This window comes from Alexandromys fortis, unplaced genomic scaffold (assembly GCF_014885135.2).
Source record: "Alexandromys fortis isolate MF-2015 unplaced genomic scaffold, M_Fortis_MF-2015_v1.1 scaffold_106, whole genome shotgun sequence".
NCBI classification, from domain to species: domain Eukaryota; kingdom Metazoa; phylum Chordata; class Mammalia; order Rodentia; family Cricetidae; genus Alexandromys; species Alexandromys fortis.
The window spans coordinates 6,185,314-6,212,036 of NW_026067980.1; the positions used below are offsets into that span (position 1 = coordinate 6,185,314).

Consider the following 26,723-nt stretch of genomic DNA (forward strand, 5'->3'; position numbering starts at 1 on the left):
CGAAATCTGACACTTCCTAATAATTCTTGGAAAAATACAAGACCATGAAAACAAAAGAAGGTGTGGGCAGGCAAAATGGCCCAGTGGGTAGAAGCACTTGATGTCAGACCTGACAATCTGAGTCAGTACCGTCAAGTCTTTCTTACACGCTAATGTCCCCTGGGTTCACTGTCCTGGCCAGGCAGGGCTTCGTTTTGGTCTACAAATATGTCAAGATCATTCATTCTTTAAGAGTTTTGAAAGAAATAAAAATCGGAAGAAAACTCTCAGCTAAATTTAAACTTCGGATAAAGTAATACGGGGAGGAACTAAGCATTTTCGTTTTTAAAAAAATTCTCTAAGTTTTACCTGAGCCATGTATTTTTTTTTTTAATTTTTTTTTTTCGAGACAGGGTTTCTCTGTGGTTTTGGTCTTAGCTCTTATAGACCAGGCTGGTTTCGAACTCAGAGGTCCGCCTGCTTCTGCCTCCAGAGTGCTGGGATTAAAGGCGTGCGCCACTACCGCCCAGCCTGAATGATGTATTTTTATTTGCTAAATCTTGCAACCCTACAAAGACAAGGCCTTCCAAGCTCTTTACAACTTAGTAACAGTTTAGTAACTTGTCGGGACTCCCTGACAACTTCCTATGTTGTGCGGCTTTGACCCAGTCTTTCCCGGTTCCGCAATTCTAAGCGACGGATTGGAGACCTACCTCAAAAACAACAACGTGAGGCTTAAGTAAACCGTGTGCCCTCAGTGCTGACTGCATGTGTAAGGGACTGGGCGGAGCTTCATTCCACCCGCCACACCTCGAAATTCGAAAATCAGGGGGCAGGGAGGCCAAACTGTGAGAACCGTTGCAATCCTGGTAGGGTTCCCACCATTCACACTCTCAGGCCGGTGCGCACCAGTGCCAAGAGAAGTGACAGAAAGCCTAGTATCGCCGCGAGACCAAGGCGTGACGACACTGCCCAATCACTTCCGGTTCTGGAAGCCCGCACTTTCGACAAAACTTGGGATTTGGTACCCACCCTGGTACCCACCCTCCCCCCCCCCCCGGCGCCTTTACACTTCCTCCTCTCTTTGTATTTAAAACCGCGTTGAACACAACACACCACACACACCAAGGCGCGTCCTTCGAGACACACGCGGCTCTGCCAGAAACGTGCCCATAAGTGAGTGTGGCGAAAGTGCGCGTCGGGAACCCCATGAGCTTCTTTCGCCCGCCGTCGACCGGAAGTCCCCGCTCTGAATGGAGCAGGAGCCGGTTGCCGCCGCACCTCCGCGCGGGCTCACCGGCGAGCGACTCTGGCTCTCGAGTCCCATCGGCCGCTAGGTTCATGTGGAGGCTTCCGGGCCGCGCCGCGCTGCGTGGGGTCCGGTCGGTGGTGGAGCAGCGCAGCCGGGCCGAGGCGGCGAGCGAGCAGGCGGCCTGCGCCATGGAGCGGGCGGTGGTGCGCTGCGTGCCCTCGGAGCCCAAGCTCAGCCTGTCGTTCGCGCTGGCCGACGGCAGCCACAAGAACATGCAGCGCGACCAGAGCGAGCCCCTGGGCCGGGCCCTCAGCCGGATCGCTACCAACGCCCTCAAGGGCCACGCTAAGGCGGCGGCCGCCAAGAAGAACCGGAAGAACCGAGCGCAGTCGGGCGGCGGCGCGGCCTGCGCTCCGGAATCGGCCGCGGCCTGCGAGCCGGTGGTGAAGCTGTACTACCGCGAGGAGGCCGTGGCGGACGACGTGCTCAACGTGGATGCCTGGCAGGACGGCGCGGTGCTGCAGATCGGCGACGTCAAGTACAAGGTAGAGCGCAACCCGCCCGCCTTCACCGAGCTGCAACTGCCGCGTTACATCATGGCAGGCTTCCCTGTGTGCCCCAAGCTCAGCCTGGAGTTCGGGGATTCCGCCAGCTCCGTGTTCCGCTGGTACAAGGAGGTCAAGCCCGGTGCGGCCGAGCCCGCCGAGTCGTCGTCGCGCCCCGGGCCGTCTTCAGCTTGGACCGAGACGGGTGTGGCCGAGCGCGTGTACACCCCGTGCAACGCGGACATCGGGCTGCGGCTCAAGCTTCACTGCACGCCGGGCAATGGGCAGCGCTTCGGGCCAAGCCGCGAGCTGGAGAGCGTGTGTCCCGTGGAGGCCGGGCCCGGCACCTGCACGTTTGACCATCGGCATCTGTACACCAAGAAGGTTCCGGAGGACTCCATCATCCGGACCGTCTCCTACAACATCCTGGCAGACACGTACGCCCAGACCGAGTTCTCCCGGACCGTCCTCTACCCGTACTGTGCGCCCTACGCGCTGGAGCTTGACTACCGCCAGAACCTCATCCAGAAGGAGCTCACGGGCTACAACGCAGACCTCATCTGTTTGCAGGAGGTGGACCGCGAGGTGTTCACCGACAGCTTGGTACCGGCCCTGGAGGCCTTCGGCCTGGAGGGCGTGTTCCGGATCAAACAGCACGAAGGCCTGGCCACTTTCTACCGGAAGTCCAAGTTCAACCTCCTTAGCCAACACGACATTTCTTTTCAAGAAGCCTTGGAGTCGGACCCGCTGCACAAGGACCTGCTGGAGAAACTAGCTTTGAACCCGCTAGCGCAGGAGAAAGTACTCCAGAGATCGTCCGTCCTTCAGGTCAAGTAGCTCTGCCTTCCTCATACTCACTCACCCATGGTTCGGGGCCTTCGGAGTGGAGGGATGGTGGTACTGTCTATCTAGATCGCATTTCTTTCAAGTATGCTTGCCCCAGCGTCTTCTACAGTGTGGCTTGTTCATTAATCCAGCACATACTAAACTCCTCTAGTGTATCTAACCCCGACGCAGGGCGCCTTGAACAAGATGAATAGAGCAGTCTTAGTGCTCACGATCCGGGTAGATAGGGACGAAATGCAGTCATGGTCGGAACGTGCCAAGCACTTGTAGCGCGCTTTAAGGCGGTTACAAGTATAAGTGCCTCTTGTTTTAAGACCTGTTTCACAACTATTGTTAACCTAGTATGTAAAAGAAATCATTGACTTTTTGGTTTGTTTTACAGATACTATTATTTCATACATGAGAAGATATTCAAATGCGCTTACTCTTCTTTTTCATATAAGTCTGAACCGGGATTCTTAGCCAGTTGACTAGGCTAGCTAGCTAGCTTTGTTCAGGGTGTGAACTGCTTCTTAGCTTAAAACTGTCTTTGTTATTTTTTGCCTGTTTGGTTGGTTTTTTTCTTTCTTTTTTTTTTTTTCTTTTTTGGTTTTTCGAGACAGGGTTTCTCTGGTTTTGGAGCCTGTCCAGGAACTAGCTCTTGTAGACCAGGCTCGTCTGGAACTCACAGAGATCCGCCTGCCTCTGCCTCCCAATTAAAGGCCTGCTGGGATTAAAGGTGTGTGCCACCAACGCCCGGCCTGTTGTTTGTTTTTGTTTGTATTTTTGAGGCATGGTCTTACTGAGTAGCTGTGGATGCCCTGGAACTGGCTATGTAGGCTAGGCTGGCACTGAGATTCACCTGCCTTTGCCTCCCAAGTGTTAGGGTTAAATTATTGTTTTTTGGTCCAAAGCATTTAGGTAAGAGATTTTGTTCTGAGTAAAATATCTACCTGTTTTTAAGCACTGTTGTGTTCTGTACACTTGTGTAAATTCGTTTAATTGAATGCACACATCTATGAGGTAGGTGATACGGTTGCTTTGCCATTTTAACACTGAAGAGTGTCTTGCTCCACGGCATAGCACTGTAAACGCTAGACTGTTCAAAGACCTGCCTGACTCCAGGGGCATGTGCTGTCACACTTGAAAACAGCATCCAGTCTTAATTTTCAACTAAAGTGTGTTTTCCGAATGGTTATGTATACTGGATGGTTACTAAAACGTTATTACCTTTTCTCATGTTAGCATACCTTAAAACATGCAAGATCAGATTTTAAAAATGTTATCTTAGTTTTCAAGGGACTATGAAATAAAGTAGCTCAGTCGATAATTTTAAGTACAAAACCTTCTGCAGGGTGGGATGTTGTAGCACCTGCCCTTAATCCCAGCACTTTGGAGGAAGAGGCAGGTGGATTTCTATGAGTTTTGAGGCCACTCTAGTTTACATAGTGTGTTCCAGGACAGCTAGGACTATCTGGTGAGAAACTGTCTCAAGCAACAAAATCCAAGAAGTTTTCAGGAGGTGGGCAAACACCAACTGAACTCTTGATGTTTTCTATTGTAGATTTCAGTTCTTCAGTCTACAAAGGACTCTTCTAAAAAAATATGTGTTGCTAATACCCATCTCTACTGGCACCCAAAAGGTAAGTTTTATTTAGTTTTACGAGTGACTAAGTTATTGAAGCTGTTCTACACACACATACACACACAGAGATATATCTTGCTTTTAGTTGATTTTTTTTTTGATAGAACTTTGAAATGTATGTTGGCCTAGAACTTGAAACCCTTCCACCTCAGCCTCCTCAGAGCTGAGATTCCAGGTATGCACCACCACCCCAGCCCTATACAAACATGTGTTCTGAATGTCACTCAGATGCTGTAGGTGTTTAAAGTTGCTGAAGCTATTTTACAGAAATGTCTTGGGCCCAGGTGGCTCAGCTGGTAAAGGTGCTTCCATCAAGCCTGATGGCCTGAGTTCAATACCAGGGACCCATGCAGTGGAAAGAGAACCAACTCAATGTAAATTGTCCTCTGACCTCCACACAGAAACCTAGGAACACACACCCCCATTGTCCTCTGACCTCCACACAGACAATGTAAATGTGTTTATATGCACATAGTGAATGTTACTTAGGTACCATAATTTGTGAGCACTCCCCCCCTTCTTAGGAGGGCTTTAAAAAGTACTTACATTGATTTTGTTTGTTTGTAGGTGGGTACATTCGTCTCGTTCAAATGGCAGTAGCCATGGCTCACATTAGACATGTTTCATGTGACCTGTATCCTGGCCTACCAGTTATATTTTGTGGAGATTTTAATAGTACACCATCTACAGGATTGTATCATTTTGTCATCAATGGCAGCATTCCAGAGGATCATGAAGACTGGGCTTCCAATGGGGAAGAGGAAAGATGCAATATGTCTCTCACACACCTTTTCAAACTGAAAAGCGCTTGTGGAGAACCTGCTTACACCAATTATGTTGGTTGCTTTCACGGATGTCTAGATTACATTTTCATTGACTTAAATGCTTTCGAGGTTGAACAGGTGATTCCGTTACCTAGTCATGAAGAGGTTACCACCCATCAGGCCTTACCTAGTGTTTCTCACCCTTCGGATCACATAGCACTGGTTTGTGATTTAAAATGGAAGTAGATTTTGCTGCATTGAGTGAAAAGGAAGTGAGTTACTTTTTGGAAAATTTAATATGAATCAGCGCTTATATATAAAAATCTTCAGAGGACGTCTAGACACTAACTTTTCCCTACTAGTTATGTTCCAGGTGGCTTTGTTACATACCAGTTCATAATGTTTGCATCATATATCTTGATAAAAAGATATCTTGATATCTTTTTTAATTTCCTACATTTGGAGGAAAACATGACTAGCAAGAAAAAATGAACTATTGTGTACAGCTTATAGCTTTTTTTAAGCTGGCAATTAAGATTTTTTATTTGATATTTGAATAATCTCAATTTTTCTTTCATAACACTTTACATTGAATTATGTTCATATAATTGGAGGGGGACATACAAATAAAAGGTGAAATACTTCAGAGAGACATGGAATACATTAGTCTATCACTACCTCAATTTGGTGAAGTTATTATAATTTAGAGCTTTAACAAAAGATTAAAATATACCATTACCAATTTTTATAGTTTCTTCATTTTTCAGTTAGCAAGGTATTTTCCTTATTTCTAGCGTTTTTTAGTGTGCATATGGTGGCACAAACGTGCGTAATTTGTGTTCTCATTCACAGTTCAGACCATTTTAACAGTTAATGTTCCCAGGGAGCAGCGACACAGTCTGATCCCCTTGTCTTCACTCTTCCTCAACACACAGGGTACTTGACCATATGACATGAAAGAATAGAGCACAATTATTTATGAGAAACTTCTGATTGGGGCTTCAAATTATACTTAAACCATCACGCATTTTCAAAATGGTAATTTTTTTATAAGCAGGAAGGGATCGTAGCATGGTGCTTTATTATAGCACTCAGGAGTCTGAGGTAGGGCTGCTTTGAGTTCAATGCTAGTCTGGGTTACACAGTTCAAGGTCAGTTTGGGCTACATAAATGGAAAAAGGGAACAGTGGGCTTTTCCCAGTATCTGAAATAAACTTTTTATAGACTTACAGATAATAAAATATAAAAAGATTTGACTTAGTCCAATCTCCAGCATACAGATGTCAGGACGACTGGAGCGCAAAGATAGGGAGCACTACAAAAATTCTATAAATATCATACCTGGATTTATTGGTACTTACAAGTTAATACAAGGTGTTAATCAGAAGTGTTTAAGCTATCTTTGTGATTTAACTTTTCTACTACTTTTGGAATTTTTAGTACATTTGATTTTAATAAATATGGGAAATCTAGCAACTTTGAAGCACATTTATGTCATAAGTTCTTGATAAAGAAAAGTGATTGTTTTAGAGCATGTTATTCTGTGAAAATAACTCTTATGCAGTTGTCCCCATAACAGACACTACAGGTAGTCATTCGTCAAAAGAAGGCCATTTCTGACTACAGTGTTTTGGCTTTATTCACTTGTATGTTTTCCAGGTTCATCCATGTTACAGTATGTACCAACACTTAATCTTTTTTTACAGCTGAGCATTTTCTACTGCATGGATAATACATCTTGCTTATATGAACATCTGGACTGTCTCTTTGCTCTTGTGTCTAGTACTATGGGTATTTGTGCCCAAGTTTTTGGTTCAACATCCTTTTTGGCAGTGCTGGGGAATCACATCCTGTTAGGCAAATACTCTACCACTCAACTATACACCAACCCAAAACATCTGCTTTCAGTTCTTTTGAGTTTATATTTCAGAGTAAATTGCAGGGTCGTAATTCTCTTTAGCTTTCTGGAATACTGCCAGACTTTCTTGCCATGGCAGCACTGTCTTATACACTCGCTCACTGTAGTGCACAGGTTTGGTTTTCCCTACTTCCGCTCCTTATTTCCACCACTAATTTTCCCTGAACTCACCAGACAGCTTTTTTCTCTGTGTAGCCCTGGCTGCCCTGGACCCAACCATCCTCAAACTCAGATAAACTTGCCTCTGCCTCCTGAGTGCTGGGATAAAAGGTGTGCCACCGCCAGGCTCTTACTCCCATTTTTAAAAGTCATCCTAGTTAATATGAAGTGATACTCTAATGACACAGTTTTAACTTCTGAATTGAAGTTGTTACAGTCATAAACATACTTTACTCTCAATAGTTTACCAAACCCTTTTTCACTTCACCAACTGCTACTTATTTTTTATGTGTTTGTGCCAAGTGGAAAAGGTGCTTCCTTTAAAGAAAAGTATAAAAAATCCAAGTTCAAAAATACAACCTTGAATGTAAATAAAAATTATGGTAAAAAACTAAGATGTTCACAACAAAAGGCTATTTTTTAACTTACAGCAATTTCATAGAACTTACTTTTAAATGGGACCACTTTAAATCCAGATTAGTAGATAGCAAGAATGTATAAAAATAGTAATTACTGAGAAAATGCAATAAATATAATTTGAGTATAATGATAAATTATGTGTAATTATAAAAGGTTCAAACTATTAAAGATTTTTTTTAAATCCCTAAATTTAAGGCAATTTTTAAGCTGTAAGCCAATGAATTAAGGGGACATATTTCCTGTTAAATAACGGGTAGGGAACTATTTTTATTTGACCACCTTTAGTGTATTAACATAGTTGCTAAAATTTATATAAAGTTATTTTAACATTAAGCTTAATCATTTGAGTTGGCTTTACCAGCTTCTATAGAACTATTAATGAATGACATCTGAAACATTAAACTTGAGCCTGAAAAGACCACTTGGTGGTTAAGAGTGCTCACTCTTCTAGAGGACCTGGGGTTCATTTCATAGCACCCACACAGTGGCTCACAACCTCTTTTAACTCCAGCTCCAGGAATCCATCATCTCTGGGAACCAGGCATGTGCATGGTACAGACACAAGGCAGGCCCGTACCCATATATTAAAAAACTTTTTAAACAAATAAACAAAAAAAAATCAACAAGAAACATTAAAGCTGTCCAGCTGGCTTAATACCACTTTGTTCTGATAGGAAGCTCTTGTTCTGTCAAGACCCAAGTTCTATGTTTTGGGGTTATTATTTGGTTTTTAAAGACAAGGTTTCTCTGTAGCTCTGGAACTCTGTAGACTAGGCTGGCCTTGAACTGCCTGCCTCTGGAGTGCTGAAATTAAAGGGGCTAGCCACCACCACCTGGCTTAAACTGGTGTGTTTACTGTTAAGAGCTATTGGTATTTGGGTGTCAGACTGACTAAGTCTAACAGCTGAAAGGAACCCTGATAACCCTTTACCTACTTTGTCTCCATGAAATGTCTATTTTGGACTTTCACAAATGCAAAGAAATATGTCCTTTGGTGACTGGCTTCTTTCAGTTAGGCTGTTTAGTTACTTTCATGTTGTAGTGTCAATACTGGGTATTTTTGTTTTTAATGAATTTTCCATTGTTAGGTTATACTACTATCTACTTATAGATTGATGGGCATTTGTACTGCTTCCACAAATAATGTTGCTATAAACATTTGTGTATAAGTTTTGTGTGAGTTTTCATTTTTCTTGAGTATTGCTCTTAGACAGGAGCAGAAATATTGGGTCATATGGGAAAAATATTTACCTTTGGGGAATATTACTGAAGGCAGGTACACTTCCCCACCAGAAATACATGAGTGCTCTAATTTCTGTACATCCTCAACACTTACTAGTTTTATTTGGTAACAGACAGCTTTTTAATTTAAAACGCCTCTAGGGAACATGTCTTCTCTATTTATAAGACTCCTAATGGATCCCTAAAACAGGATCACAGCCTGTATCCATTTTTGTGTGTGTACATACTTATGATAAAGTTTAAGTGATAAATTAAGCACATGTATTAACAATAAATAGAAAAATTACAATGTAATGTTATTTAAAACCTAATTATTTTTAAAATTTCCATTTTTTTAAAACAAGGACTGAAATTGTAGAAAGCAAAAGTGTAGATGAGAAAACTACTGTACATTTCTATTTGAATGGTTCTAAGTCTGGACAAAATAAGCAAAACTAAACTACTGTGACTAAAGTCAGAATAGCTCCTGAAGTGCTCGATAAACTAAATACACACCACTCATAGGAAAAGTAGAAACTACTGGCAAGATGGAAGGGGACCATCTTGCCAGTAGTGGATACAAGGCCACAGCTGCTTTACTTATTTTTTTATATGAATCTTGGTATTGCTGTTCACTGAATCCAATTTAGGTACCTAAACATAAATTTTTAACTTATGGCTGGAAATAATTAGTTATTAATATACATTTGCCTAAATGTTAACATAAAACTAAAAAAGAATCTTTAAATGGCTGTTTTAAAAAATTACTATAACTTAACAATTCCTACCCCTGAGCTTATGAAGTTTCATATTTTCTACTTTATACACCATAAAAATATACTGTACTGTATTTTAGTTTTCTCTAACAAGAAATAAGGAAGTTTCAATCACATCAAATGAAGTAGACCAAATGAATACTTTATTCCAGTAACCTACTTCAGATATTCATAAACTGCTTAGTTTCAATTTATTTTGCTAAATTTAGTTATCAAAATTTTTAAAATACACATTTTACAAGTATAGAAATAAATTTTTGAAGCCGGGCACAGTGGCACACATCTTTAATCCCAGCACTAGGGAGGCAGAGGCAGGTGGATCTCTGTGAATTTGAGACCAGCCTGGTCTACAAAGCAAGTTCCATAATAGGCAGGATTGTTAGAGAAAAGACTATCAAAATTAAACAGGAAAAATTTTGATCCATGAGTTTATATAACCCTCTAAGAATCATAAAAAACAGTTTATAATAGGAGGCATTAAATAGAGAACAATCCACTCTAAGTAGAATAGTTATGACATGTACCGCTGTTGTCACCTTAACACACACGTTAAGTTGCATACAGCTTTGACATCGTGAAATGCTAAATTACCAAGTGCCTGCAGCCTGCTCTCTAGCATCACTTACAGCTATGTATTCCACCCAATGTTAGCTGCCAAATGTACGGACACCACTTGTTACTTTGCTTTTTTTTTGAGAGAGGTCTTATGTTTCTTAGTCTGGCTTCAAACTCACTAAGGAGACAATGACAATTTCTGACATGCCTGTCAGACATGCATGTCATGTCTATGGGACATGGTACTGGGCAAACTGGGGGGCTCTGCATACAAGTCAAGTACTCCACCAACTGAGAGCTTCATACCCTACTTCCTGGAGTTCAAATTAGGACAACTTTTTACTATTGATCTGTTGTTTGAACTTTACAGCTTTAAATTATATTCTCCTAGAAAAAAGTAGTACATTACTTTGATGCACTTAATAAACCATGGTTAAGTTTACTGCCAACTTAAACCATTAGTAAACTCCCTGGGACTTATATTATTGGCCATATCATGTAAAATATGCAAAAATCAACCTTGCCTTGTAAGGAAATCAGTTTCAAATATTCCAAAGACTGAAAAGAACACACAATCACATTTTTTATCATTTTATTAGGAATAATTTCAAATGGGTTATGAAGAAAACTTATTCACTGAATTTGATGAGTTTTCAAAAAATTCTTTATGAAGATAGGTTCATCAATAAACAGTAAAATATCAGCAGAACTATCATATACTGGGCAAAGAGTCAGGCTGATTCCAAAAGCAACATGCAACATAAAAAAGGTAACAATATAAAGGAAGACAATCTGCTGAGTATTAAAAGTTATCTCAATATGAACTCTTTGCAACCAGCACAGAATTAGCTATCAAATTCAGACCACATTAACGAGGTAAGTTTGGCTGATGGAAGCCAGGAGTCATTAATGGCTGCTGGTGGTGGGGCATCCTCAGTCCAAGAAAACTCAATAGTGTTTTGGAGCACTTCCCCGGCTGGCACAAGCAGTATTAGAAAAATCTTTTTTGGTAAGGGGCAGAAATAAATACAAATGGAATGCTACATTGTTACATCAGCAGACTGTTCTAGGAATGATCAAGGTGTCAGTAAAGTACCAAGGGAATAACTTTATAACATTATTGGTGTGGGCTCAAAAAACACTCAAAACAGATTTGTTTAAAGGTGTCACAATAGCTGTATGTCCAGGCATTTAGGCTTCAGGGAAGTATAATAATGGATTCTTTTTTTTCCCAAGGAGAATTTCTCTTACACTCAAGCATATTGCTAAACAGCAACATTGTGCTTGGTAAACAATAATTGGCAACAAAGTGAGTTTTAAATGCTGTAATATTCTGCCCAAACCTGTCTCAGATATTCTTTAATAACCAAGATGCAAACTAATTTTGTTGTAACAAGTCTAGACCAATTCTATCAAACATGTCCTTGGTTGGATATCCAGGTTCATTTAACGTTTTGAAAGTTCATTTGACAGCCAATCGAGTCCCTCATACAGACCAGTTCCTTGTGTAGCACAAGTGGCTTGAACATACCACTGTGAAGAAAGGACAAGAAAATACTTGATTAGCAAGATAATACCTACTTTCATTTTTAAACAGAAAATATTAAGTCCCTCCCTCCCCATAAATGGCCAAGGGCACTACTAAGACATTATAAGCATAAAAAATGGAAACGATTAAATCACAGTAATAAACATTAAGGATCTAATCTAAACATTAAGTAATCTACTTGCATCCCACAAACATGAATTTAATCCTTTCAGTAACTACAAAAATCACTCAAAAGTATCCTTTAGGAATTTCTTCATTCTATCCATTTAAAACTCTGTTATTCAATGGCTTTCTTAGTTTAGTTTTCCCTCACATAATCTGCAGAGTAATGGGAGCATCTCTAACACATTACCTACCTGGTCCTTAAGACCCTCTCGTTGCACCCCATAACTAGGAGCTTTGTTTTGTGTAGTTCTCATGCCCAGGCCCTCACATGTGCTAGGCAAGTTCTCTGCCATTAAGCCAGACCCCCAGTCTAAAAGGGGTAAATTTCTGAAAGATATTTGTTGGTATTCTAAGAACAAAAACTTTTCACATAATTTTACTTCTTTTTAAAAAGTAATTTTAGCATCTTTGATCTTACATATTCCAAAAAGTTTCATTTTTTAAACAGTAAAGATTCTTAGTTACTAGTTACTTCTATGAAACACAATAAAATCTAAATAAGACAAGATGTCTCAAAAAAACAAAAACAAAACCCCCCAGAAAACTTGAAACACCCAGAAAATAACTCTCATTAAACAGATAATTTATTCATTTTTTACTGACTAGTCTTATTTCACCTTAGAAGAAAAAAACTTATTTTAATGTTGCAAAGCCATTGCAGGTTTACCATGTTGCCAATTGTCTGACTATCAAATAGCCTAGCAACCCAGAAGGAGGAAAAGGGCATAAATTCGTATCTCCACAGTTTACAAAAAGTCTTTTACAGTGTATATTTTTTAATTCACACAGGACATCATAACAGTCTACAGAATAAACAGTATCTGCCTTGTTAACAGGTCAATGTAAAGCTGCTGTTGAGTGTGGGACACTGGGTTTTTGACAGTTATCTTTCTCTTTTGAAAACATGGTCTCATGTCTGTGATACAGTTTCCATGTGTACATCAGACTTTGCCAATATCAAATCACTACCTGATGGGGGGGGGGGCACAGTATTTCTCGTAATTTTGTATTAGAAAAAGGTGTCAGCAGAGGTTCCTCCATAACATTTTCACGTTTAAACAAAGACAAAGACATTTAATGATATGATTTAAAATACAGTTGCTATAAACAGCACAAAACCTAAGGCTTGCTAAGACTGCACATGCCTAAAATCGTAGCACTTGGGAAAGAAAAACAGAATGTCAAGGCCAGCATCGACTACTCAACTACAGATGTTGCTCAGCGGTAGGGTAACTATCCTACCACGTGAAAGAATCACTCAACCCCAAACACAAAAAATAGTAAAAATAAAGGCATTTTAAAAAAAAAAAAAAAAGCTGGAGTTATTTAAATGGCACAAAACTAAGAATGTCTGTAATCTCTACAAATTCAACTCTTAGTATTGATAATGTACCAATACAGAAGATAAAATTAAATAGAAAACAGACTATCCATATTTTTAAAAACAAAAATTTAATGCAATATTTATAGTTTTGACTTAAAGCCCAAAAGGACTGGTTTTTAGTATGTATTTTCTATAAAATATATTACCATATTCTTATAATCCTGTCTGTCTAAAGGAAATAACTACTACACAACTGGGTGGGCATGGTGGCATATGCAGAGGCAGGCAGATCTGTGTGCGTCTGAGGCCTGGTCTACAGAGTAAGTTCCAGGCCAGACAGGACCACAGTTAGACCCTCTCTCCAAATAGTAACAACAATAACAATACTAATCAGCAGCTGAGTATCACCTTCCAGTACTTACTGTTCTGTTGCGGAGAGACTGAAGACCTAACTTATCCGTCATCTCACTGATGGCCATAGCGTTTGGCAAATCCTGTTTGTTTGCAAACAGCAGCAGCACTGCGTCCTGCAGTTCATCTTCCAGAAGCTGGGATAAAGGTTCAACTGTTAGCTGCTTCTAAAATCAAACTAACTATTCACAAGTCTTCCTAACCTAAATATACATTTTATTCAACATTAAACAAGCTATTAAACATCAATTAAATTTCTCTATGTAAATTCCAAGCACTCTTATAAATCTCATATCCTTCACTTTGAGCAAATAATGATTGGCCTTTAAGAAGGTGGTTCTCAGCTTTCCTCGTGTTGTGACCCTTTAATACAATTCCCATGTTGTAGCGATCTACAACTATAAAATTATTTTCGTTGCTACTTTGTAATTGCAATTTTGTTATTGTTATGAATCGTAATATAAATATCTGTGTGTCCTGATGGTCTTAGGTGACCCTGTGAAAGGGTCATTTGACCCTCAAAAGGGGGTCTTGACCCACAGGTTGAGAACTGCGAATTAATAAATAAATAGACCTTAGAAGGCTTTTTTGTGCATTCTTAAGAACTTGGAAACCCCCATAATAAATCTTGGAAATGATCAACTTAAAATACATACTTACCATTTTCTGCAGCACAGCTGCCCCTTCTTGAATTCTTTCACGATCATTGCTATCTACCACAAAAATAAGACCCTAGGGAAAAATTTTTCAATAAATTATAACAGTTAAACTTAGGGGCCACACTAAATATAATTCAATACTAGCAAGACAGCATGGAGAGTTTGACGTGTGTTAGAAAGTAAGTTCTGCGTCCTGGCTAGGTTTACATCAACAAGCTAGATCATCTGAACACAGGGAACCTCAGTGAGAAAATACCTCCGTAAGATGCAGCTGTACGGCCTTTTCTTAATTAATTACTGATGTGGGAGTGTCCAGCCCATGATGGGTAGTGCTGTCCCTGGGCAGTAGTTCTGGGATGCTTTGACCATGTTTTATCACAGCAATAGTAACCCTAACTAAGACTGAGTGTTTAAAAATAGCTTTTAGGGCTGAAGAGATGGCTCAGAGGTTAAGAGCATGGGCTGCTCTTCCAGAGGTTCTGAATTCAATTTCCAGCAACCACATGGTGGCTCACAACCATCTGTAATGAAATCTGGCGCCCTCTTCAGCAGACATGCAGAGAGAGCCCTGTATATATATTAAGTAAATCTTATAAGGATCAACAGTATGGAAGAGTTAAGCTTCTGAAAGCATGTCCCATCTGTTCTAAGAAAAGATTACTTTTGCCAAACAAACTGGGGTCAGTCAGTTCTGTTCTGATAAAGGATCCAGGTTCAGTTCCCATCACCCACATGGCAGCTCACAACCATCCTTAGCTTTAGTTCCAGGAATCTAACAACCTCTTCTGGCTCTGTAGGTACCAGGCATGTATGTGGTGTTCTTTCTCCTCCTTCTTTCTCCTCTCTCTCTCCTCTCCTCTTCTCTCTCTCCTCTCCTCTTCTCTCTCTCCTCTCTCTCTCTCTCTCTCTCTCTCTCTCTCTCTCTCTCTCTCTCTCTCTCTCTCTCTCTCTCTCTCTCTCTCACACACACACACACACATTTGGGGGGACCACATATACAAAAAATAAAAACCTTTTTGAAAAAGCCAAATTATTTAGAAAAGCAAGAGATGGAATTACCTAATGAGGGGAGAGGAATTTACCACAGTAAACAATTAGTTTAAGTGTTAGGAGTTAGAACTGATTAGGAATGCTAGAAATGCAAGCTAAAAGAGCTAGCTTAGCTGTAATTAAACCAGGCCACATAGAGCTTTCCCTAGAAGGGGAAGAACTATCTAGGATGAAGAATTCTCTGGCCTTTAATTCTAAAGTCATCCAAAGAGACCAGGATAGATTTAATCCCAAATTCCTAAACAAATATAAGGATAAGACTATTATTACAAGGTTTAAAATGCCTGATTTTACTTCAGATACATGGTTTATTGTGTTAGCTTCTATTTCCACAATGAAGTTTTTTAAAGCCTATACTTTTCAAAAATCTGTTTTCTATCCAAAGCCATGTGAATTAACACATTCTTGTTTTTTAGTAAGAAATTATGGCACATATTTACTTTTATATTCATACACTTATTTAATAAGATATCTTACTTAAGCCAGGATTGTTCCAGCCACTCAACAAGGGTGCTTACTGCTACCAGGCAACAATGTACCTCAATGGAGAATAAGCACAACAATACAATCTTAAATATCTCAAAAGTTAAATAGACTACTTCAAGAAATTCTCAACTTTGGTAGTAAAACAAAACCTGATGTGTAACCCCTTCTTTATAGTAGAAAAGACAAGAGAACTGAGACCAGGTTAACAAAAACAAAAAGAACCCCTCAATCTTTTCTTTTTAAAGACAAGTTCTCCCTATGGAGCCTTAGCTGGCCTCGAACATGCTATGCAGGAGCAGACTAGACTGAATTTAGATTCATCCTCCTACTTCCCAAGTGCAATGACAGGTTTCCAGTTACAGGTATGTGCCACTGCTATGTCTTGAAGTCACTTCTAAGTTTCGGTTTCCTCACTTTGAGAAAACCCTAGCATATGGTACACGTCTGCAATCTCAGCATTCAGAGGACAGGCGGAGAGGAAATACAACAACAGGAGAACTAGAATAGTAGTTCTTACCAGGAAATAATTTTGTCCCTAGGGAGGTTTTTTGGTTTTTGCAAGAGTGCAATCATTTGTAGTTGTCAAACTTGACTTGGAAGGTAGAGTGGCTAGTAGCATTTAGTAAGTAGACACTAAGGATGCTGTTAAGCGTACTACAATCTGAGAGGCCTCCCCACAGTACAAAAATGACAACAGAACTTTTGATAAGAACCCAAACTAGCAAAATCAATACCACAAGAGAACTTACTAGAAGTATCAAATCTAAAAAGCTTGTCCCACTAAATCAATCTGTATCTTTAACAGATAGCCAGGTGAGCCACACACATACTAAGGTGTGGAACACTAAGCCTGCTGGCCTTGCATGTTCAAGATTCTGACTTATGACAACTTTAGAAATTTTCAAAACTCCCTCAAGAGTATAGCCAAATTTGACGACTCCTTATCTACATAATCACTAAGGTCTCTTTCATGCCAGTATATCCTGTAAGATAATATAAAAAAGTCTTATAAGTTAGCAAAGCACACTGAGCTAAATCAAGTTCTACCACTGTGATATATAATTTAATCTCAAAATGAAGGTTAAGAATCAAAAGAACTACTGATGGAATACGTAATTCATTCTTGAGAACTCATTTACTCCTATCTAAAATCTCACTGGAGCAGCTACATTTAACTCTTCCACACTATGTACCTGAACTTTCAAAGGCATGAGTAAGTACATACTAAAGAATGTAAACAAGTCAACACTCAATATAAAATTCAGAATATGAAATCTATAAATTAAAGTTACAAATACATGGCGTATCTCACCTGGGTATTCTGGAAGTAATGCCTCCAGAGAGGCCTAATTTTATCTTGACCACCAACATCCCATACTGTGAAACAGATGTTTTTATACTCTACTGTTTCCACATTAAAACCTATAAGAAAAAAAAAATGACCACTGTTCATAATAAAGTACCAAGAATTAAACCCCTGCAATGTGTAAGTCTTACCAATATCATCTCTTAAGATTAACAAAAACAAAACTATATTTTCACTGTATAGAGTTATCTATAAATTTCTTACCAATGGTAGGAATGGTGGTGACTATCTCCCCTAATTTCAGTTTATACAGAATTGTCGTCTTGCCAGCAGCATCCAATCCAACTAGAAGAAGATATCATAAATTTAAAATCTGAATCAAATATACACAAGCAATTCAACAATAATTTAGTTTCAAAGTAAAAGTTAACTCTTTGATACACAAATGAGTTAAAATGTACTGTGTCACCAACTAGCTGAGTGCCTTTGTTGGAGACAGGGTCTCTCATATATCCCAGAGTGCCCGCAACTCATTATCTATGGCCTTCAACTCTTGATACTCCTGCTTCTCTCTCCTTGAACACTGGTGCTAGGATTACAGGTGAGCTGAGCCTGTTAGAAATGGAGAAGCTAGCACAGCACACCAACCAAGCCACATCTCCAGACCAAAAATTAACCTGCTGTTTAATATTTACAGTTTATTTTGAATAAATGCTCTTCATGCTGGAGAGTTAGTGATTTAGAGCAAGTGTTGGTTCAGTCCTGGCAGCCACCATCACATGTCTTCTAAGTGCCTTTGCTAAGGGATCCAGTGACCTCTTCTGTCCTGCACAGGCACCACACTCTGACACACATATACACACAATTAAAAATTAAAAGTGAAATCTTTCTTTTAAAAGTTCTTAATGCTAAGAGGGAACATATATATCCGTGCCAGTGACTAGTCTGCCCTCACTTATAGACCCAAAAGAGGCTAGGCTAACTGTTACATAAAGTATTTGGTTTTCAAATGTGAAATAGGGTATCAACAAGATGAGCAAATCGGAGGTGGGAGCTCAGCCCTTGCATATAGCAAGTATAAGGCTCTAGAATTGGCATCCTCAGGGAAAAGACAACTTGTTCTTTCAACTCTTCTGTGAAGAGGGTAAGACCTTTTTGATTGTGATCAAATTTTATTAACATCAGAATTGACCTTTGCGCCAGGTAGGGTGCTTTTAATCCCAACACTTGGAAGGCAGAGGCAGCGGTGTCTCTGAGTTTGAGTCTACAGACAAACTTGTTCACAAACACACTAAATGACATCATTCACAACAACTAAAATAACCAATTTCCATCAACTGATAAATGGATAAACTGAGTTTCTAAACAATGGAATTCCCATTTGGCCACAAAACATCATAGAATACTAACAGATGTTATACAAATGTTGAAAACAACTATGATAAGTGAAAAAGGCCAAACAGAAAAAAGCCATATATCATTATCCCATTAGCTGAAATGTCCTACAAAATCAAAGACTATTAGTGGTCGCCATGGGTGGTGAAAGAGAAAACTGGGAACGACTGATAAAGTTATGGGACACCAACGCCATCGAGACGAATGGGGAGGTTCTGGAGAGGTGGGGAAGATGAAGAGTGGAAGTGGTTTTTGTTTGTTTTGATTTGTTTTTAATTAATATTTTTAAAATTTTCTTTTGGGGGATGCTACAGGGATGAGGGGCAGATATGGAGAGATTGGGAAATGAGTGGGATTGGGGTGCACGATGTGAAATTCCCAAAGAATCAATAAAAATTATGTTTAAAAAGTTATAGGATTAATCTGGGCAGTCATGAAAATATTCTAGGATTTGATGATGGTAACTGTTATACAACTTTATAAACATAAAATTATACTTTAGGGTGTGGCGCATTTTTATTACGGTTTATTTATTTTGTGTATGAGTTTCTATGTGTATGTGCGTGTGCATGAATGCACATTGCCTGTGGGGGTCAGGACAGCTTGCAGGAGTCACTTCTGTCCCACCACCATTCCACTCCCAGGGACTGAATTCCAGTGGTCAGACCTGGCAGCAAGTGCCTTCCTTTATCTGCTGGGCCATCTTGAAGATTCAGGGTGGCTTATGATTTATGAACATGTATTTCTACTTACAAAAATCAGAAAAACAAAACAGCTGGATAGTGGTGTAATGCCAGAATATGGGAAATAGGACAGAAAAACCAGGAATTCAAACCCAGCCTAGGTTATATGTGATCTTGTGTCCCAAAACACCTACCAACCTATGAAAGCTAATTGGATGCTCAAGCTCTCAAACTGTATTTATATACTGTGATCTTACCTTTAAGGTTTTCTTCAGACCACCATATTGTAATATTTTATCTAGTTCTTCAGAGCTTTGACCATTTAAATTGAAACTACCAGTTACAGAAAAAATAGATATAGGTTTTGCTAAAATGTTTGGATTTTGCTTCTACCCAACAAAATTGAGGAGTATTTTCCCTTTTATGAATGAGCTAATTAGCAACAAATTATCAAAGGCTAGTAATTATGTTTGCAAATAATGGCATAAGAAAATGCTTGTAATATATTAATTGAAAAGAAACACAAAATAATTTAAGAGGAATTAAACCTTCTAAATGTGGAGCATAAGCGTGACAAGTAGGAGTTGGAGAGATGGCTCAGGAAAATGCATTTGCTGTTCTTCTAGTGAGCCCAAGTTCAGTCCCCAGCACTCACACTGGGCAGTATACAACCACCTGTAACTCCAGTTCCAGATCTCTCTCTCACACACACATAAAATAAGTAATAATAGTCAAAGGGTTGAATTATAGGTGATGATCACCTTTTTTCATATCTAAGTTTCACAAAAAGTTTACAAAAAGAATCAGAACCAAAAATTAACTAATAAAAAATTTATGAAATGTTTTTGAGAAAAAACATGAAATAACACTCTACCTTAAAGCCTCACTTATTAGTACTTATTACTCATTGGTGCATTTTTAATGTTGGCAAATAGAGGCTCCTTCCCAGTACTCAGGAGGTAGATCAGAAAGAAGGTCAAGGCCATCCTTAAGTTACACAGCAGTAGGCCAGCTAGCACTATATGAGACCCTATCTCAAAAAACCTGGCAAGATGGCTCAGTGGGTAAAGACACTACATTCTCAGAAGCCTTTTTTTCCCCCAAGTTCAAAGAAAATAGGTTAAAATTAGTAACTCCTCTACAAATTCATTAGTAATTTCAAAATTAAATTTAAGTATTAATTTACCAAAAGCACACCTTATCATAGACCTCTAAAATACAATTCAGAGCGACTGCTTTCTAACTCTGGCTTCCTGAGTAATCTAAGGTAGAAATTAGTCGAACTTGAATTTAAAATTTTATTCAAATAAATAAATAAATTTCCCTTATAAATAACTAATACAGCATTTCTGTTGATCAACAGTCTAGAAGATTTTAAATTCAATGTATCGTATTGGCTATTTGTTAGTGTTTGAAACACTGGCCTCCTTGGTGCTAGTATTACAAGCACACGACATCACACTAACCCAGGCTTGGCTTATTTTTAATTATGGTTAACTATGAGATGTATCTTTCAAAATCTTCTCAAATTAATTTTGGGAGAACAGCTAGTATGGAAATTAAGTTTTCATCTCCACAGAAGTTGGGCAAACCAGACACATTGGCTAACTACTACTGTGTCTTAATATGCTTTTAAAATCTAGGACTTCAGAGTAGCTCAGTGGTTGTGTATATGCTCAAAACTCAAGAAACCCTGATTTTAATCCCTCCACCAAAAGAATAAACAGACTATGAGAAGCTGTTGACTCAAGGAGGCATATATAAGCTTGATAAGGAAAGCATGAGCCAGGCAGTGGTGGCGCACGCCTTTAATGCCAGCACCGAGGGGGCAGAGGCAGGCGGTCTTGGTGAGTTCGAGGCCAGCCTGGTCTACAGAGTGAGTTCTAGGACAGGCTCCCAAGCTATAGAGAAACCCTGTCTCGAAAAAACAAAAAAAGAAAAGAAAGAAGAACAAAAAGGAAATAGGAGCCCATTAATGAAAGAGAGAGAAATAAACAAAACCAACATTCAGGGCTAGGGAGAGGGCAGAGTTCATACAAAGGGTCTTGAGTTCCAGTTCTCAAAACTGCACCACAAAGCAAATACATAATACATGTGCACACGTGTACATACAACCATCCACTCATTGATGTTCCCAATGCTTGAATGGGGAAAGTACCATAAAAGTGATTATTCATTACAAGGTCACTCAGAAAACCACAAAGAAAAACACAACAACAAAAACCCCAAAACTCTTAGGAATTACCAGACTCCCTAACCACTGTGCTCTCTTCATGCGGATAACCCTGACACTTTCTTGCATCAGTTATCATAAAAGTTAGTTTTCTGAACCAGTGCTGTTAAACAAGGAAAACTTCAGGTGTGGTGACACCACCTTTACTCCCAGCACTCAGGCAGAGGCAGGTGGATCTCTGTGAGTTCAAAGCCTGCCTGGTCTACAGGGTGAGCTCCAGGACAGCCAGAGCTATGCACAAGCGGAGCAAACCTGAGCGATCATACCCCTAACACGAAGAGGAATCCCACCCGTGATCCGGGCCCTTCCACCCCCACAGCAGGTTCTTGCCAGTCACTACTTGGGATGGATGGAGAATTTCTCAGACACAGTAAAGCGCTTAAGGTGCCTATCTTCCTTCTCCCTATCCCTTATGCCATCACAAGACTGTAACAAAGGAAAAACAACTCATTTATAACAAATTCTTCAGTAACACACTCTTCTACTGGCTAGTCTCGAAGAAACTCATTTATCTCAGTCTGAAGTCCTCCCTTTGATTGACTTAAGATCCTTTTTCATACGGCCAATATCCAAGCATTTAAAGCTTAAATAACACACCGGCCCTCCTAAAAAATAACTGTCCTCTTCATAAAGGAGATCTGAGTAACTGTGAAAGAAAACATTTTCACTTAGCTGTGTGAATGAGTCGCGAACAATTGTTTTTACGGCTGTAAAGAAGCTGAACAAGAGAGGCACAATAACCAGCTTGTACCCCCGTACTCTGCATCCCAGAAACTGAAGCACTTCGTAGTAGTGCGTGCTCAAAATGATCCTTTTCACACTCGACAAGTCTCAAAAGATACTATTCAGTTCCTCGGAACTCAGCTGTGAGGCAGGCTGCTGTAGTAGGGACAGAACTAACCCTTCCTTCACCCTAGTGAACAGTGGGCAATAAAACCTGCCACTGGGAAGCAGTTTAAACAAACGATTTTAATACATTACCCTGAACTCAAGAGTCATATTCAGTACAGTTGCTTTAGAGTTAACTGGATAAATAACGTTTTCGTTTCTAATAACTGACTTTGTCATTTTATTATTATCTAGGCCAGATGGATTAAAATTAGTTTGAAAGATAGTAAACCAAATAGGTTTAGTGTTTTAGGTTTAGAACGAATAAATTCGGATTTCACAGAATAAGCTTCATAAGCATGTAGAAAATAAAACCGAGTGGAGAGCAAGGCAAAGTTTAGTGACAGACATGAGCTCAGAGGACTCCGGACTTTTTCCTCAAGCCTTGGGTGCTCCTTCGCCACAGTGGGCCTGGTCACTTCCTGCCCCAGGGCTGCTCCAGGCTGGGCTCACATACCAATGGTGTGTGCAGAGGGCGTACACGACCAGGAAAGGGGGGTGTGGGGTGGGGGGTAGACGGCTGGAGTCGCCCGGGCTCACTCTCGACCGCTGCCCACAGCCACAAACTTGGGCGGAAGATTGCACCCTTAGAAAGGGCCTCGCCGGGGTGAACTAACCCTGGATCCCTGCTCCGTCTTCTCAGGCTCTCAATTAGATCAGGAAGAGAGAGACAGACAGACAGGGAGAAACAGTCACACACAGAGAGAGAGGCGAGCATGCAAAGCCGAGAGCGAGGAAATCTGGCTCAGCGTCTGTGGAAGACACCGCTCGCCCCTCGCCCCCATTGTTCCCCCGAAGGATTCTTCTTGGCCGCCCTCCCCCACCCCGGCCGGGGAAAGCTGGGCTGGAGGCCACGGCGCAAACGCCTGGCCTTCCCCGGTTCCCAGCCGCACACTCACCCATCAAAATGCGCATCTGCTTCTTGCCGAAGAGGCGAGAGAAGAGAGAGGAGATGGTGAGGCCCATAGCGGCGGTGGCACGAGCGACGGTCAAGAGAGGGGGTCCGATGCGTCCTCGGGCCTTCTCGGTCCCGGCTCCCGATCAACCGGGCGGCGGAGGAAGGCAGAAGAGCAGGCTCGTTGGCGGCGGGTCGGCGGAGCCGCGGGGACGCGACGCAGCGGGACCCGGAGCTGCTCGGCGACTGGTGCGGCGGCTCCGGCGCGGCGTTAAGTGTTCGGCTGTGCCACGTCACACGGCGGCCGCGGAGACTCTGGCGGCGGCCCGCCCGCTCCAACGCGGACAGAATCGCGTCACCGCCGCCCCACCCCCCCGCGCTGCGGACGCCGCCCGGCCCACCGCGCCTGCGCACACGGACCCCGAGCCGGCGTCGAGCCGGCGTCGCCGACGTGCGTCCTGGCGGAGGCGGAGCCGGGAGAGGACAGCTGGCACAGGCGGACGGAAGGACGGGCCGGCTCCCGGGAGTCCTGGTTTCATCACGTCCAATGGGGTTCCAAGTGGACGGCTTCCGCCCGGATGGGTGAGTTGTAGTCCGAGGTTCCAGGAAGGCGACATGTGCATTGTGGGCTAAGCAGTGACGTTCTTGGCCTTTTGGTGACTTCCTCCTTCCGGGGAGCTTTGGTAGTTACCCCACTCCCACTAATGCCGTCGAGCCTTGCACGCCACCAAGATGTTTACCGCAATGAAGAAGCGAAGATACACCCAGTTTCAAACAATAAAGATTCTTTCCAGGCTAGGTGAGGAGATGCGCTGAGACGAATTTCATGAGAAATAGCCCTAATACCCGGCCGCCCACAGCAGTCTGGGATAGATCCAACGACAGCCCGCACAACAAAGGAAATTCGTACAGAACTTTATTACTTATATACCTCTGAAGTCTTCCACGAAGGGAAGATAGGTCTCAGAGTTCAGCAGTTTAATGAAAGGATTAGATAGTAAATAAAGCGCATTAAGTAAAGCAACTAACAGTCCCTAGCTTCTCCGGACATAATTAAAAATAGACCTGCTGGCAGCGGAAAGGTGAAAACTCCTAGGCCCAACGCCAAGTTATACAGACATCACTAACCCCATTCATTGCAAGACGAGAGTGCTCCAAGGCTTTTCCTTCCCCTACCAACACTGACATTGGAACCCAGGATCTCAAGCGTGCTAAAAAACATTCTACCACTGATGGGCAGAAATGGCAGACCGACCTCGGATCTGTGGTCCTCCTACTTCAGCCCCCGGGAGTGGCTGGGTTTCCAGGCTGATCCCACCACACCCAGCTGAGTATTTACACTTTGAGAAGTCAAGAGAAGACTGCTCGTCCAAGATCTTTTCATTCCCAGAAGAATAATGAAAGATACTATTTTACAGGTTGCAAAATAAGGTGTAAATATTGTTGTTTTTTTTTAAGAACTTCACCTCCTCCCACATATCCCCCCCCCACACACACACTGCTACAGTTTACTGTGAGTAGTGCCCACGATCCACTTTTTTAGTGTTCTCAGCTCTGTAGGTGTGTAAGCATTTTCTCTGGGAAGGCAGGTATTTTTTGACAGAGAGATTTCCCCATTTCTTAGGCTCAGCGTGTGATGACTTCTCTTCAAAAATAGGGCCTCATAGTTAATGTTATTGGCAACAGCCCAGGTTTCCCCTCTTGTCTGAAGAAAGCGTTATGAAAGTACAGAAGCTGACACACCACAGTGATCGAATACTAAATAAACTGTGGGATAGCCGGACTCTCCAATACCGGGAGGAATTAGAATGAATTACAACTATACACGTATCCTAATAAAATGATCTCCAAAGCAGGGGGAACAAATAAAAATACAATAAGGTGATATAGAAATAGATTTCTGGGTATATAGCTTGGTTAGTGAAAGTCTTGTCACACTGCTTTGGGTTCATTCATCCCCTGCACTGCATGAAGCAAGTTGTGGCATATACCTGTGAACCCAGCACTTGGGAATGGAGCGAGGATAATCAGAAGTCTAAGGACATGCTCCACTACAAAGTTTAAGGGCAGCCTAGAATGCATGAGACTGGCTTTAAAACAAAACACAGGTTCCTACAGCCTGTGATGGGGCCCATTTGTGATCCCAGCACTGGGGAGATAGAAAGTGGAGGGTCAGGAAGACAAGGTCACCTTGACTAGATAGCAAACGTGAGGCTAACCTGACGAGAGGAGATCTTGCCCCACAATAATACAGGTTGTCGTTACGTGTGCATATGCATGCATGTGTGTGGATGCAGCACAAGAATTTCAAACAGAATTCAGCAATCATTAGCAGTTCCCTGATTAACTGTGGAGGAAGGGAACCTTTCCAGGGAATGGAGAAACCCGCACTGAAACAGTCAAAGCAAAGCTTTATTTTTAATTTTAAAAAATTACTTTATTGCTGGGCAGTGGTGGCTTACGCCTTCAATTGGGAGGCAGAGGATCTCTGTGAGTTCAAAGCCAGCCTGATGCACAGAGCTGGTTCCAGGACAGCTAGGGCTGTTACACAGAGAAACCCTGTTCTGCAAAACAAGACAACAACAACAAAAATCACTTTATTAAGATTTAGCGCAATGATTTACCAATTTTAAGTGTGCAATTTAATAACATATATTCTATAGTATATTATTTCTAAGGCTGGTGAGCATAGGGATAGCTTGGCAACCTAGGATCCTTCTTAGCTGGAGCCACACACACATCTTTCCCAATAATGAATGAACTTTGCAACCCGAGACCCTCACCTGCATTAAGCTGAAGTAGGTCCTGAGAAACTGTTCATAACTCCCCTTGGCCAGATACAACCCAGGAACTAAGAACAATGGGGAAATCCAGCTCGGACTGGCTTTGGATGCATATGCTGTAAGGCAAACTGTCCTGTGAGTGAACTTTAGGGGGAAATCACCTGTTGATTATCTTATTCTTGTTTATGATGGGGCATGCATATAACAAAAATCAGGTCCACTATAAGAAAGGACATGTGCAGGGAACAAAGACTTACAAAACACAAGCCTGTATATCAAAACAAAACAAAAAACCCACCCGCATACCACCCCCAGGAAATAACTCTTCTGTTTTTTTAGCCCGCAAAAGGAAGCCCCAAGCAGTAAGCATGGCCTTCTGGGGCACATTGCTCCCCTCAAGCGTGTGTATGTGTGTGTGTGTGTATTTCACTTTGCCTTGAGTAAAAACCTTGGCTACATTCTAATTTGTGAGGCCACTGATAGTATTTCTGTTACCCACAAAAGCAAGCTTACCCATACTCCTTTGTACTTAACCTCTCCTTGCTAACAACCTCTAGCCAATCACGGATTTCTAGTGTTTTTTTTTTTAAGGTTTATTTATGTGTATATGTGCATCTGAGTGTTTCTATTATACATGCATGCAAGTCTGCAAGGAAGCCAGAGGAGGGTGTTGGATCCCCCTGGGACTGAAATTATAGATGGTTGTGAGCAGTGAGTTCCAACTCTGGTCTTTCACAACAGCAGCAAGTACTCTTAGCTATCTCTGTACACTGAGCTATCTTTCTAGACCCCATTAAATAATTTCTTAAAGCCCCAAATGAAAACAGATGAAAACAA

At 41.3% G+C, this 26,723-nt stretch overlaps 2 protein-coding genes across 2 annotated transcripts; one reads left to right on the forward strand and one right to left on the reverse strand.

Moving 5' to 3' along the window:
• The first annotated feature begins 1,109 nt into the window (after window positions 1-1,109).
• Pde12 (phosphodiesterase 12) lies at window positions 1,110-8,144 on the forward strand. The gene is made up of 3 exons (XM_050158242.1): window positions 1,110-2,604; window positions 4,166-4,244; window positions 4,814-8,144. The coding sequence occupies exons 1-3, from the start codon at window positions 1,189-1,191 to the stop codon at window positions 5,254-5,256; spliced, it is 1,938 nt and encodes a 645-aa protein (XP_050014199.1). The 5' UTR covers window positions 1,110-1,188; the 3' UTR covers window positions 5,257-8,144.
• Window positions 8,145-10,634: 2,490 nt separating this feature from the next.
• Window positions 10,635-23,418, reverse strand: Arf4 (ADP ribosylation factor 4). Its single transcript, XM_050158243.1, has 6 exons — window positions 23,108-23,418; window positions 17,274-17,354; window positions 17,016-17,125; window positions 14,169-14,240; window positions 13,520-13,645; window positions 10,635-11,592 (listed from the first exon to the last, which is right to left on the reverse strand). Exons 1-6 carry the CDS (start codon window positions 23,172-23,174, stop codon window positions 11,506-11,508), a joined length of 543 nt encoding a protein of 180 aa, XP_050014200.1. The 5' UTR covers window positions 23,175-23,418; the 3' UTR covers window positions 10,635-11,505.
• Window positions 23,419-26,723: the final 3,305 nt, after the last annotated feature.